The sequence below is a fragment of the Barbatula barbatula genome, assembly GCF_947034865.1.
Source record: "Barbatula barbatula genome assembly, chromosome: 10".
In the NCBI taxonomy this organism is placed as follows: domain Eukaryota; kingdom Metazoa; phylum Chordata; class Actinopteri; order Cypriniformes; family Nemacheilidae; genus Barbatula; species Barbatula barbatula.
The window spans coordinates 15,401,394-15,415,913 of NC_136773.1; the positions used below are offsets into that span (position 1 = coordinate 15,401,394).

Consider the following 14,520-nt stretch of genomic DNA (forward strand, 5'->3'; position numbering starts at 1 on the left):
TAAAGACAACCAAATGGATAAGTGCGATCATAAACTGGTCTCATATAGCCTACCACAGTATACTGAGCTAAGTTGCGTTTCGGTTTATACACCTATACTTGACACACTTTTTAACTTAACTCTTTTTACCTTTTTTTTAAACAAATACATGAAGTATGGAAGAAAAATACCAATTACCTATTTCTTCAGAAAACATTAGCTAATGACAGACATATGTTGTAGCACTGTAGTATTTAAAATAGTCTGTGTATGTTGTTTTGGTAATGCATGTTGAGATTGTGTTGTGCTGCTGTTATGAAACTTTGAGCATCAATGTGATTACTGGAAAGTGGCTGAAGTACTATGATTTATTTTGAAAGTTTAAGTTTTCGTGAGGATTTATTTAGTTGTTTCATACGCAACTTAGAGATATTCCAATTCGATTGCCATTTACATTTGTAGGTAAATGTAACAAAAAAATGTGTAAAAGCAACTTTGACAATCTGCAGATAGCATGCTACTGCTAGCATTTTATTATCAGATGTGCAAAAATGGAAAACGCATTTTGCTGTAATTTTCTTTTATGTAATTTTATGGTTGAGTTGTGCATGTCAGTTAACGTTGACATTGCCGATGACAGTTGACCATATTAAGCTACCTGGAGAGGTTAGATATTATTTGAAACTTCCACGATTTTAAATTACTAGTTGAACTGTTTGAAAGAGGACAGTACAGTAGTTTTGATTTTAGTTTTATAAACAATAATTTGGTCTTGGATTGTTCTGTCCCTAGCTATGCGTTTTTATAAAAAGCCATCGTAACTTCGAATACGTTTGGGGTTTACATTTTTCCCTTCTCCTTTTTGATTTAAAGGACCAATTCTGTACAGTCAAGTGGAGACGACTGCTTAATGAGGAAGATGGCGGCTCAGATTTTGCTTTAGGATTTGGAAAGAAAGTTTCGCCTTGTGATGTGTCATTTCTGATTTGCTGTGACATACGAATTCGCTCATGTTCTCAATCTTTGTATTTTTCTTTTACATGTACCTCACTATCATATTTTATTGTTTTTGTTTTATTGAAACTATGCCTGTATTTCAGTATACTATTTTGTTTTTATGAGAAAAATAAAAGTTTCGTGATTGAACATTTTCGACTTGATCTTATTGGATGAAAAAATCGTAACGTTTTTAAAGATATTTACTGTATACATCCAATCTCAACTTATTCCGTGTTTAATTTTTCCATTTTAATTGAAAAAGATTTGTTTTGCTGCGCTTCATTTATCAACAATTAATTACTATTGTTTGGGAAAGCTAATTGGACAATTGCGAGTCAATATTTTAAAAATTAACCGAGGTTTAGGGCTATTTAACTGTAACAATAATAAGGCTTTTGCAAATTATTTTGCCTTAATGACATAATATCCCAGTCAAAGATGCAACTGATTTCCATAAATAAAATAGGCAGTTTATGTCAAGAAAACAACGTCAAAGTCTTCGATTCATCTTCAAATATCCTGCAAACATTAAACACAATTACATATACAGAGCCAAGTGTAAAGGCTTAAAACTAAATGCTCTAAAATGGTGTCCAGTGTAGTCCAACACTGCAAAATGGCCCCTTTTGCCTCATTTCCTGTCTGTGCAGGAAGTGAAGGCTCAGGATGATTTTTTTTCATAAAGAAAAAGCACAAAAAGATTTCTCTTGGTGGCCACTATTCATTTGTGCTGATGCTTGTTGGGTTGCATTAAAGTAAACATTTAAAATAAATGTAAACGGCTAGTTTATATTTTAAAGTAAAAGGGGTGGGACTTGGGTGCATCACCTGAGTGCTGGGTAAATGGAGAGAACGTCAATCAAAGGCTAAGCTCGCAGAGCTGGGAAGGAGCTTTAGATGGCGGATGAACCTTGGGAAGGGGAGAGCGTTGAGCCTCGCAGGGCTCTCAATAGCACTTGTATCTCAACTTTGGTGAACTTTGGATCCCACTCGGGACTTAATTATAGCGCGAATTCGTTCTTTATTTTACGTTGCGGGATATATAGACGTTAATGCGTAGATTTTGTGACTTTTGTTTCGTCGAAAACCTTGTGCTGCGTGCGTAGAGTGGCCAGTCGTTGTTTTCCCTGCCTTGTACTGGCAGCCATTGCGGTCCTCCATTTTTAGTGCGCTCTGCTGGGCTCTTCTCACTCTCTCTCTCTCCATTCAAATAGCCATCCTTGGATTAGAGCGGCTATTTTTCTTTTCGAATATTATTCCGATTTTCATTTCGAACTGAATTGTGGAATATATTTCTTTTTTTTGTTCTAATGGACAAAGTTACAAATCGCATTTTTTGTCAGATCCGAATGTAGCGCTTCAAACCTCCTCCTGTCAATGGAATAGGTATGTTTACATGGTTTAATTTCTATTGTCGATTTCGTTGTGTTTCATCGTGTTGTTTTAATCGTCCTTTGTCTGATGACGCAGTAGGAATTTATGTATGTGGCTGTGTGAATCTATTGGCTTGATATGCTATCGACACATGGTTTTTCTGACATCGAATAGAGTCGAGCAGGTGTCATTTCGTTTCCGATGCTTTATAACTTTAGAAATACTGTATGTTAATCGTTTATTTATTATATGTCGTTCGAGCTTTTCGCAACGTCGAGACTTTTATTTGCCGTCCTTTGAAAGCGGACTGACTCGCTTGATGGTTCATCCCACTTTAAACTTTTGACAGTTATTACCTGGACAAAAGACCACCTTTATTGAAAAGTTCAGGACAAAATCATGATGAAGAATAAGAATAAAAAGCAGGAAGACGAAGGCTCGACCCAAAGCAATGCTTCCAGGTACGATCCTCACTATTTTTTCTCTTTTTTTAACATCTGTCTTGAATGTTTACGTTTACAAGCATGGTTGATCACCTGTGCCGAAGTTTAAACCACAATGTGTCTGAAATCATCTAGTTTCATATCATTGACCTTGGGATATGTGTAGCCACACCCTGATTTTGCTAGCATTTCTAAAACTGAATGCAAGGCCCATTGGCCTTACTGATTGACTTTACACAGATTTATGCTTATGATGCCTTGTTTTTTTAAGATTTGCACATTGCTGAGAATTGTTATTCTTTCAGTTTTAAAGTGACTGTGTTAAATGACCTTGTCTGATTAGTATGTGCTGCATTGCACCATTCTATGTAAAGATAATGATATTATTTTCGGTTTTAGTCTTAACATTACAGGTGTTGTGATAGTTAGTATTTGATGCAGTCATTTACTCACTGCCTGTTCAATCTGATACAGAGTCAGTGAGTTTGTGGTTTTATTAAATGTTATGCTGAAATGTACCACTAAAATGTTTAAAAACTTTATTGCATTTTATTTAAAACATTCTTACTATGCGCACATCCTTTTTAATTCGATTTTTTGTACATTTGGCAAAGAAATGTTTTATTGTTTTCTGTACAATTGTCTGTTTTTACTTGAATTGCTAACATTTATTACAGGAATTGTTAATCACTTTTGGGTGTCAGCTTTTATTTATAAAAAAACAATACTGAAAGTGGTGTCCCATTTTTAACAGTTATGTTTTTGGAGTCACAGTGTGCATGGGAATAGGACTTTTGTCTTTCTTTAGGCTTTAAGATACCACACATTCATTAAGAATTCCCCAGTGGATTGTGTTATGCTACCTCACATTCCCATATTCATATATTAAACGTTTAGCAGTCAATCACCTATTTCAAACCTAAAAACTCCATGATAAAATACAGTAATGGAAGTAAATTATTATAGTCGCATAACTTACAATTATAGTTCATTCCAAATGTTTTCCTTTTGTTGTCGTTTATTACGGTCTTAATAATTTATTATTCATATTATTTGTAATATAATGGATGTATTATTTGTTTAGGCTAATTATTCTTTACAGGTTTTCTAATGGGAATTTGAGTAGAAAACACGCTTGCAGTTTTATTCCACATTTTATTATTCACTATTCACAATTTTAAAATGTAAAAACATAAAATTAGTTGAAAAAATAATTTCATTTGAAATGTTTTATACATCTTTATATAGTGCATACAGTGCACAAAAATAAGTTAAAGTTACTAAGTTTGGTAATGCTTGTGTTTTGATCTATTATTGTTATTGTTCTCATGGTTGTATCTGTCAAGAAATTAATTTCACGCAGGTTCCTGCATATGTTGTTTAATTATTTTAAATGCTGTTTCTGTATTTTGAATTAGAAATGGAAAAAACAGTTACAGTGTTTGTTTTTTAGAACTGTCATGCTGCCATGGCTTCAAAAGAACATGCTGACATTCATAGTTGAAAATAAAATAATTTATTTCATCTAATGATGGTTGAAGTATTAATATCTGTTCAGCTGCACAGGCAGCCATTTTCTAAACATTACTAAGGGCTGAGAAACATGTTATGCATGGTATTTTATTTCTAGGTTGATGCCGGCCCTTTTTTTTAAGTGTTTACATGGTTTAATGTTGCATAAAAAACACTGTTATGTTTCATCACTGTATGAGACTGCTTTCATTAAATGGCTGAAAGTCCTCAGTCACAAAATGGCTCTTGCTTTGTGCTGCATAGCTTGTATTAGTTGCTGCATTATATAAAAGGTTCTTGAAACTACAGGAAGCGGAAGCAGGATGTAACTCAAGGTCATGTGATTTCATTCTGCTGTTTCATTGGGCCTTGCTGTGCCTAGCAATAACCAACCAATGAAAATTCAGTTCAGAGGTTGGATCTGCCCATATATGATGTCATCAACCATATAAGGACAGTCTGGCCTGTGCAACTGCTTTGTCAGCAGGCCAGATTCTCCACCTAGCAAATGACAGAAGCGGTTGTGTCTAGCGTTCACGTTCAGCTCTGCATTTTGTTTTCATAGCATTACCAGTCTATCGAATAAATTATACGAACAAAGCATTTTTAATGAATTCTAGTAAAGTATTGCTTTATTATATTATCATATGATAGTTGTATAGCTAATGTTTTAGCCATGTAAGGAAGATGTGAGTTTTCTATTTTAAAGGTCGGATAAATTTGTAGTGGGGGGGATGGGGTGCCTTGTTCCAGAAAGATGCCATTGCTCCTAATTTTAGACTCAAAGGGCGAAGGGGAGCAATTGATATGGTCAAATAAGATTAGCTGATCTCATTGTGTAGACTAAATGTTTCTGTGAAACAATCATTATTTTACTGACACTGATATTCAGCATTACATTTTCTTAATATTTAGAATTGCACACTTGAAAGATAATCATATTCACACTTTTTTTTTTAGATAACAATTGTCCATTTAAAGTATAACAATCATATTCAGCTATACTTAGAGTAGTTTTTGAATCATTTAGAAATTGCTCATTTGGAAGATGACAATCATATTCAATTTCTTTAAATGATTTAGAATTTAGAAAAGAGTTATGTTAAATAGTACTTTTTGAATGATTAAGAATTGACATTCACAGGTTTTTTTCAAATAGTTTTAGAATTATTTGTAATTAATTAATATCAGTTTCCGATAAGTAGATAATATTGCAATAGAAGTCAAATAAATAGAATAATCCAATTATATTTAAGTGCCTGTTGACCATTGAGCAGTAAAAAAACCTGCTGTCAAATAAATGATTCTTACAAATTCTCAAGGCGTCCAAGTTTGTTTGGTGTCAAAAATTACTGTACTGCTGTTAAATTTATATTAGGGGTTTAATAATGCTGCAATGTATCACGATACAGGATTGTTACATATTATAGAGCTATGACGATAAATTTAACATATGATGTCTGTTTAATCCTATTGGTTGAGCAGCCAACACGTGACCTGCTTAAACTTTAATATGTGTTGTTTAAATAAGTTCTCTAATAGGGTTTAGTAACTTAAATAACTTTCTTAGTTTTATAAAAATTTTATTTGAATTGATTCTCACATAGAAGGTTAAATATATTTTGTACAGTGTAAGTACTGTTAAGTAGATGTATATATGATAATGTTTTACAAATAAATCATTATTTGAATTCAACACATGTATTCTATGGAGTAACCGATTGAGATCCGGGTCCTTATACATATACATTACAAAAAATGATAAAATTAATATTGTTGTTAATTCATATAATATTGTGAATCCTGTATTGTGTATTATATTGAATCATGAGCTGTGTGTTGTTGCACCCCTAATTTATACATCTGCTACAGTATTCTGATACAGTATGGTTTAAGACATTCAATTCAGAGGTTCAGTTGTTCTAAAGTTGATTTAAAAATAATAAAATTAGTATGTAACCAATTTACTAAATAAAGTAAGTTGATTAAGTGCTTTAGGTAAGTGGTTCAGACCCAGATTTTACATTAGACATTAGTGTTCTGTTTTATCTATTTACAAATTCACCTGTTGATGTTAATCAAATTAATCATTGGGTATTTCTGGAGTCTGGAAATGAAAACGTTGTGCCCCAAGATGATTTAGAAACAGCTAAGATGTTTAAACTTTTTCTGAACATCTACATCTTTAATGTTGTAGCAACTCAGCGTCAGAGGAATCGAACCGCTCTGGGTCAGAGTCTGGGAGTCATTCGGAGAGTGAGCAAGGAAGTGATAGGCCTCGTCCCCAGCGTTCCGCATCCAACAGCACCTCAGATTCAGAGAGCCATTCAGAGTCGGAGAGTGAATCCACTGGGTCCAAGACTCACCAGACTTCAGGACAGGGCAAAGACAAACCAGTCAGAAAGAAAGACAACCTGGCAGATGTAAAGAAGGTAATGGCTTAAAGATAGGCCAGCGTATTTGAAAAATCAATCCAAATTTGGGAAATCCTCAAACATTCACAATTGAGATCCTTATTCTACAAGTAATTTTATATTAATTTAAAATAACTGCAACCTTACTGGTCATAGATGTGGGAAGAACATCCAGATATTTATGGTGTTAGACGATCCAGTCGCAGCAGACAAGAGCCTGCACGCCTCAACATTGGAGCTGAGGTAGGGTGGCTGTACAGACGTTTCATTGTCAACACTGACCCCTAGTGTTATAGTAGCTGAACTGTTAAAACACTTTGATGATTTTTTTGTTGACATGGTTGCTTACTAAGATGTAATCAAAGTGCCATGCATTCAAAATGGACTCTCATGGATGTTTAGGGCAGCAGTGATTCAGAGAGTGAAAGTCCCAAAAGAAAAGGCTCACGTCAGAAAAAGAAAGAGTAAGTGTACTGATATAAATCTTCAGCTCATTGTTTTCTATAATTTACTTGGAAGAGTGATTTTTTTTTCTTTCCCATAAATGTATGTATGTAATTTTGATTTGCTTGCTACATAAACTCACCCTCATGTTTTCATGTAAAATGTATTCTGAATTTTTTTTCACACATACTACATCCTTATATTCATATATAGTGTACCCAAGAATATTTGAAAACTCGATCCAATCGCATTACTAACAAAATTAACAAAACAAAGTGCTTATCAAGTTTGTACGATTTTACATGATAAAACAGTAGATACCCGATATTAAGTCAATGTATTTAGACACAATCTGATTTCAAAATTTGGTGGAAAACCAGCGACATTAGTACATTCATGCATTTACTAAGGTGTAATGTATAGATGATATTTTAAGTAGATATACAAATAGAAATCTTGTGTATATATTTCTTATAATATTTATTTCTAAAACATTCAAACGGCTGGATCATGACAGCAAAGAATGCAACAAGTTTTCATTTATTAATTCCTACACTTCCAAATACAGTAAAGCTAGTTTGAAATAACCGCTACACACAATTTGCATAGAAGTTAGAACACAGAGCAATATATTATAGTTGCAATACATTTCACTGAATCATTTTAACCTCTCACAGCATGATGAACTTCCTGCGTGGTGGGTAATGGGTGGAACTGACTGGCTTGCAGCATTTCAGTAGGGTAGCGGTTTGAAGCTATTAGAGGCCCAATAGGTGAATCTTTGGTATTTCTGTGTTGAAAGTAAAACCTGGAAAGATGATGACTCAAATGACGAAGAAGATGATGATGAGGAAGAGGCCAGCTGTTCAGAGAGTGAGCAGGAAGAGCAAAAAGTTAGATCCAGACGACTTCCTGCTAGAAGGTAAGAGTGTAGCGAAGCCTGGCCTTCAGACAGCACAGTATGAATTATTATGCCAGCTGTCTTATTTACCTTCCAATGAGGATAAAACCATAACAATGATGGCTATGCTTTGACTGAAATTGGTGAAGTGATTTTGCTCATAAAATCTTTCAAAATATAACTTGTTAAAGCATGTTCATAACTTTTGCCACATTGTTCAATATAATAATGTATTTATTCTAGCATATTATATGATAAATGTAAACAATAGCTCTGATTTGAACATTTAAACTGCTTTGTTTGTCTGAAAGCTGTCTCAAGGCCACAGGCTCATGAGTCAGGCTGATAGGCGTGCAAATGAATCGCTACACTATAAAATCAGGCACGATTTGATCAAGATCAGGGATGCAGGACTTAGAGGCAAGTAGCCTATTGTGTAGAATAAGTGTTTAATATACGATTGTGCATTCTCCTTCTTCCAGACCACAGACCAAGTCATCTGCAGGCAAGCAGTCGCAAAAGGCACGAAAACAGAGAAAACAAGAGTCTTCCGAAGAAGAAGATGACGACGATGATGATGATGATGATGATGACGATGATGACGATGATGGTACTCCAAAAAGACAAACAAGGCGCAGAGCAGCAACTAAAGTCAGGTAGGGGAACGTTTTTTACCAGCAATAGTTGTGACTGTGTGTGTTCTTTTAGGATATGCATAAAGTATTGTGACTCAATGATAGAAATAATATAATGATGAAGAATGTGTATCCAGTTACAAGGAGGATCAAAATGATTTTGAGACGGACTCAGATGATCTTATTGAAATGGCAGAAGGTGCTGAGGAGCAACAGGATGATGACAGTGAGACCATTGAGAAGGTTCTTGAGACCAGGATAGGAAAGAAAGGAGGTAAGACCTCAGTTACTTACTTTATGAATGTTGTTAGAACTATTAAGAAGATTTGTTTAATATTGTACGAAATACAGCATGAATATTACAACCTCATAATTTTGGAATGAAGCATGTTCATTTGATTCATAGCACAGCCTTTCTCTGTTTACAGCTACTGGAGCTTCCACAACCTTTTATGCTGTTGAGGAAAACGGAGACCCGGGAGCAGACTTTGACCCTGAGAAAGAGGAAGGGGAAACTCAGTTCCTCATCAAGTGGAAAGGCTGGTCCTACATCCACAACACTTGGGAAAGTGTGGACTCACTCACAGAGCAGAAGGTCAAAGGGATAAAGAAGCTAGACAACTTCAAGAAGAAAAACGAAGAGCTTAATGCTTGGTGAGGAACACTGCAAATGCACAGACATGTGATGTTAAAAAAATTATCTCAAAACTTGAATGTCGACTTTGCCTATGAAAAATACTTCATAGTTTTCTATTTTTTACAGGATGAAAAGAGCTTCACCTGAGGATTTAGAGTATTACAACTGCCAGCAAGAACTAACTAATGACCTGAGCAAGCAATTCCAAATTGTAGAAAGAGTGATTGGTAAGCGAATACGTTATAGAATGAAATAATCTTGCTTTACAAGCACCACAAACGTGTAAAGACATCACATCTTTTCTCTCATTTGTCAGCCATGAGAACAGGAAAATCACAAGCACCCTCAGATTTTTCATGTAAGTTTTTTTATGTCGATGTACACAGTCCAGAGGGATGTTTTGTACTGTGAGTAATAAATGTCTAATGTTTTACAACAGCCGAAAAAAGCACTTCCAGTGAGCCCGAGTACTTGTGTAAGTGGATGGGACTGCCCTATGTCGAGTGCACCTGGGAGAATGGAGCATTAATTAGAAAAAAATTTGAGACTTGCGTTGATGGTTTCCAAACCAGGAATGCCTGTAAGACGATCCCTTCCAAAGACTGTAAGGTGAGGAAAAGAGTCTTTTAGTTCTGGTATTTATTTGTTCATGGACGGAAATTACTAGAGTTTCAATTCTGTCAAAATCTTGCTTTCTTTCTATGGAGTTTTATGGGTGCAGTTTCTGTTTGGCCCTCGATTTGCACCACACAATGCTTTAAACACTGTTGTGTTTTTATTTCCAAGGTGTTGAAACAAAGACCAAGGTTTGCACCTCTGAAGAAACAGCCTTCGTACATTGGAGATGAGAATCTTGAACTCCGAGATTACCAGTTAGATGGAGTTAACTGGCTCGCCCACTCCTGGTGCAGGTATGTACCACATATAATGAGATTTTCCCGTAAAACATTTTTTTTATTAAATACCTTTTTGCATATACTAACATGCTGTGACATGTTGTGCAAAAAGCCCTGCTTGCGACCCGAGTTCGATTCCCAGCTGGTCTTTTCTTGGTCCAGTACCCCTCTCTCTCATCCCATAATTTCCTCTCTCTATACTGTACTCTCAGGCCAAAAAAACAAAGAAATTACAAAGAAATTTTACTTTGTTTATTTAATTGTAAAGTAAATGTAAAAGCTCTAATGTATAACGATAATCTGCCAGGAAACTGTATTGAAATATTACAAAATTAAAGGCCTTTGTGAAAATGGTAATAATGAAACGTATTTTCTTTTTACATTAAACGTAGTTTACTTGTTACAGTACATTTCACAAATATAAAATGTTATAATTTTCTGAATTGTATAGTAAAAATAGCAATGTAAATACTTCAACTTATAAAAGCGTAAATAAAGAAACTTAAAAAAAAGAAATGTATTGGTAATAAAGTTAAACACACAAATGCGCCATTAAGTTATTGAAATATTTACTTAAAATCTCAGGGGGTACTTTAAGTAAATAATTTAGGTCAAAGTCATTCCGCTCTGTTTGTAAACCCCCATACTACTTGATTGTATCATGCTTTTGTAAAAGTGATTCCTCTTAGAATAAAATTTTTTGCTGGACATTTTATAACCTTTTCAGTGTTTCTTTTTCCTCTCGGCAGGTGTAACAGTGTTATCTTGGCTGATGAAATGGGTCTTGGTAAGACCATTCAGACCATCTCCTTCCTGTCTTACCTTTTCCATCAACACCAGCTTTATGGGCCCTTCCTGGTGGTGGTTCCCCTGTCAACTCTCACCTCCTGGCAGAGGGAGTTTAATATCTGGGCACCTGATATGAATGTAGTGGTCTACCTGGGAGATGTCTCAAGCAGAAAGACAGTAAGCCATGCTGAGATAATGAAACCTCAAATACAGAAACGACCTCTTACTTTGCCATCTTGAGCTATAACCCTCTCTTTTTGACCAGATCCGTGACTACGAGTGGATCCATCAGCAGACAAAAAGAATCAAGTTCAATGCACTTTTGACCACTTATGAAATTCTACTGAAGGATAAGGTATGACAAGTGTTTGTATTTGATTCACTTTTGCTTAAATCTCTGTCGTGGAAATACATGCTTAATAAGCAAGATCTTGCTTGTGTGTGCAGGGGGTGTTGGGGAATATAAACTGGGCCTTTCTGGGAGTTGATGAAGCTCACCGGCTTAAGAATGATGACTCGCTTCTGTACAAAACTCTGATTGACTTCAGATCCAATCACAGGCTGCTCATCACAGGGACTCCGCTGCAGAACTCGCTCAAGGAGCTGTGGTCCCTTTTGCACTTTTTGATGCCTGAAAAGTAGGTGGACACAGTCATGACTACATGAATAATTTGTATATGGAATGAGATCAAAGTTCAGGTCGTAGAAAATGTTATTGTATGTGGCCCCTTTAAAAATGTGTTGCATGTTTGATTTTAATCGGTTACAGGAACCAAGATCTAGATGATGCGCCGTTTAGGTTTACTTTAGATGATGAAAGAGAATGATGATGACTTTACTTCCCTTCAGGTTTGAGTCCTGGGAGGATTTTGAGGATGAGCATGGTAAAGGCAGGGACAACGGCTATCAGAGCCTGCACAAAGTTCTGGAGCCTTTCCTGCTGCGGCGTGTTAAGAAAGACGTCGAGAAATCCCTGCCTGCTAAAGTGGAGCAAATCCTCCGAGTCGACATGTCCGCCCAGCAGAAACAGTTCTACAAGTAAGGACAGTTTTATCCAATTTCACACTACATTCCAAGTCTGCAGGCTCGAGCATTTGATACAGTAGCTGTTAAATGACAAATTCATGATTGAGCCAAATCTAGATTCCAGATTTCAATTGGAATGCAGGTCTTTCATCATTGCTCCTGTGACATTTTTAAGGTGGATCCTAACAAGAAACTTCAGAGCTTTGTCTAAGGGAACTCGGGGCAGCTCCTCTGGCTTTCTTAACATCGTGATGGAGCTGAAGAAATGCTGTAACCATGGTTTCCTCATCAAACACCCGGAGGACAGTGAGACTGAAACGACACTAGAGCGGCTGCAGGTACAGCTGACTGAGATGTGCGGAATACAGTGTTTGGTCACTGCAGAACATTGGTTTCAAGATGTTGGTTGGTTTATGTTCAGGCTGTGGTGCGTGGCAGTGGGAAGCTGGTTCTTCTGGATAAGCTGCTCACACGACTGAAAGAGAGAGGAAACCGTGTTCTCATCTTCTCACAGATGGTCCGCATGTTGGACATACTTGCAGATTACCTGTCTTTCAAAAGATATCAATTCCAGGTATGATCCAAGATAACCACTGTGTCTTGAAGGAATAGTGCTAATAGATGCAGACAAATACAACTTACTTAAAAAATAAGACAGAGTTAATTATTTGCAGGTTCTCTAGCTTTAGATCTGTGGTAAGTTTTTGAGGTGTAGCTTGTGTTCGAGCCTGTTGGTATTTGGCTCGAATGATTTAGGGAATCATGTGTCTGGTTTGCAGTATGGATGCTCTGACAGCTAGTTCCTATTTTTATCCACCGGTTCTTTTTTGATCGTTGACGTTCACACAGCTAGCGTCTCAGTGTTGTTTTGGTCAGCCAAAATATCTTCTCTCGCCCTTAAAGGAATATTGTTTTAAAGAGGGTTTAGGGATTTTGTGGAAGCTTTTCTAGCCGGAGTGGCCTAGTTTGGTTGAGGTGCAAGGTTTGACATTCTTTAACTGTGTCTGTGTGTTTTTTAATGTTCAGCGTTTGGACGGCTCGATCAAGGGAGAGCTCAGAAAGCAAGCATTGGACCACTTTAATGCTGAAGGCTCTGAGGTAAGAAGCAAAATGTGGAATGGTTGTTTGTTTTTATGGGCAGAAATTCAATGTCCTGAGACATTTGTTTTGGTTGTGATTTTGATGGTCCATCAACGCTTGACGTCAGAGCTCAGTTGAGCTCATTGCTGGGAATGCATGATTTGTGGGAAATCTAGGCCTAGAGATATTTTTGGAGATAGGAGATACACAATGCCATTAAAATCTAAATTATTGCATTGGATTGGTGCATAAAGGCAAATGTATGTTGCACATAAAAAGCAACCAATGTTGTACCTTAAAAATAAGCTCAACTCATTTTAAGCACTTAGTTACTGTCCTGTTGTTCTATACAGTTCATTTGAGCATAATCGGTGATAACAATTTTATCATCCAACTTGTTTTGGCTGTTTTTTCCTCAGGATTTCTGTTTTCTGCTGTCCACACGTGCAGGAGGGCTTGGAATTAACCTGGCCTCTGCCGACACTGTGGTCATCTTTGACTCAGACTGGAATCCACAGAATGATCTTCAGGCCCAGGCCAGAGCTCACAGGATTGGCCAAAAAAAACAAGTATGCAAAACTTTTGATGTAATGTGTAACCACACATCGGTGTGGATGAGCTTTTTATAGTCGGTTTCAGGGGCAACAGCGTAAACAAATATTGTGGCCCAAACTTAACTTCCGGTAGACCTCAACAAAGAATCTTTAACTGTTGAGTAGATTTTATTTAATGTACAAAAACATATTAAAATAAATGTATAAATAGTGCATAAATGTATGCATTTGATTACCTGTATAGGTGAATATCTATCGACTGGTCACCAAAGGCACGGTGGAGGAGGACATTATAGAAAGGGCAAAAAAGAAGATGGTTCTTGACCATCTCGTCATTCAGAGAATGGACACCACTGGGCGAACCGTGCTGGATAACAACTCTGGAAATTCAAAGTGAGAACCGCCAAATTCCGAGAGGATACAAAAAGTTTTTACAAGTCAAAATATAACAAGTAATGTATATCTACTTTTTGACTTTTTTCTAGCTCAAACCCCTTCAATAAAGAAGAGTTGACAGCAATCTTAAAGTTTGGAGCAGAGGATTTATTCAAAGAAGCTGAGGGAGAGGAATCAGAACCACAGGTTTGTTTTATCATCAAAAACATACGGTGGATTAACCTCACATTTGTCATAGACATTGGAGAATATTATATTTTGGTATTGAGGCTAAATTCTGTTTCAGGAAATGGACATCGATGAGATCTTGCGGCTTGCTGAAACAAGAGAGAGTGATCAGGGATTAGGGAGTGCCACAGATGAGCTTCTGTCACAGTTCAAGGTACTAAGGAGATTATGGACAACAAATGCAAACACAGATGATGCTCGAACATCTAAAAA

The 14,520-nt window shown here is 36.3% G+C and overlaps 1 protein-coding gene across 2 annotated transcripts in view; it reads left to right on the top strand.

The window, feature by feature from the left end:
- Positions 1-14,520, top strand: part of chd2 (chromodomain helicase DNA binding protein 2) — a 28,971-nt gene that overhangs the window by 5,399 nt on the left and 9,052 nt on the right. The window contains exons 1-24 of one of the 2 annotated variants that reach the window (XM_079465843.1): positions 1,642-2,364; positions 2,702-2,813; positions 6,505-6,739; positions 6,878-6,964; positions 7,124-7,185; positions 7,968-8,087; positions 8,549-8,722; positions 8,839-8,975; positions 9,130-9,355; positions 9,465-9,565; positions 9,655-9,696; positions 9,778-9,947; positions 10,125-10,249; positions 10,984-11,200; positions 11,289-11,378; positions 11,471-11,661; positions 11,873-12,061; positions 12,225-12,387; positions 12,471-12,623; positions 13,076-13,147; positions 13,549-13,698; positions 13,928-14,076; positions 14,169-14,265; positions 14,366-14,461. In XM_079465843.1, the coding sequence (XP_079321969.1) occupies positions 2,752-2,813; positions 6,505-6,739; positions 6,878-6,964; positions 7,124-7,185; positions 7,968-8,087; positions 8,549-8,722; positions 8,839-8,975; positions 9,130-9,355; positions 9,465-9,565; positions 9,655-9,696; positions 9,778-9,947; positions 10,125-10,249; positions 10,984-11,200; positions 11,289-11,378; positions 11,471-11,661; positions 11,873-12,061; positions 12,225-12,387; positions 12,471-12,623; positions 13,076-13,147; positions 13,549-13,698; positions 13,928-14,076; positions 14,169-14,265; positions 14,366-14,461 (3,108 nt within the window). In that variant the 5' untranslated portion in view covers positions 1,642-2,364; positions 2,702-2,751. Of the gene's footprint in view, positions 1-852; positions 2,814-6,504; positions 6,740-6,877; positions 6,965-7,123; positions 7,186-7,967; positions 8,088-8,548; positions 8,723-8,838; positions 8,976-9,129; positions 9,356-9,464; positions 9,566-9,654; positions 9,697-9,777; positions 9,948-10,124; positions 10,250-10,983; positions 11,201-11,288; positions 11,379-11,470; positions 11,662-11,872; positions 12,062-12,224; positions 12,388-12,470; positions 12,624-13,075; positions 13,148-13,548; positions 13,699-13,927; positions 14,077-14,168; positions 14,266-14,365; positions 14,462-14,520 lie in introns of those variants that run through there. The other variant, XM_079465842.1, reaches the window with a different exon arrangement.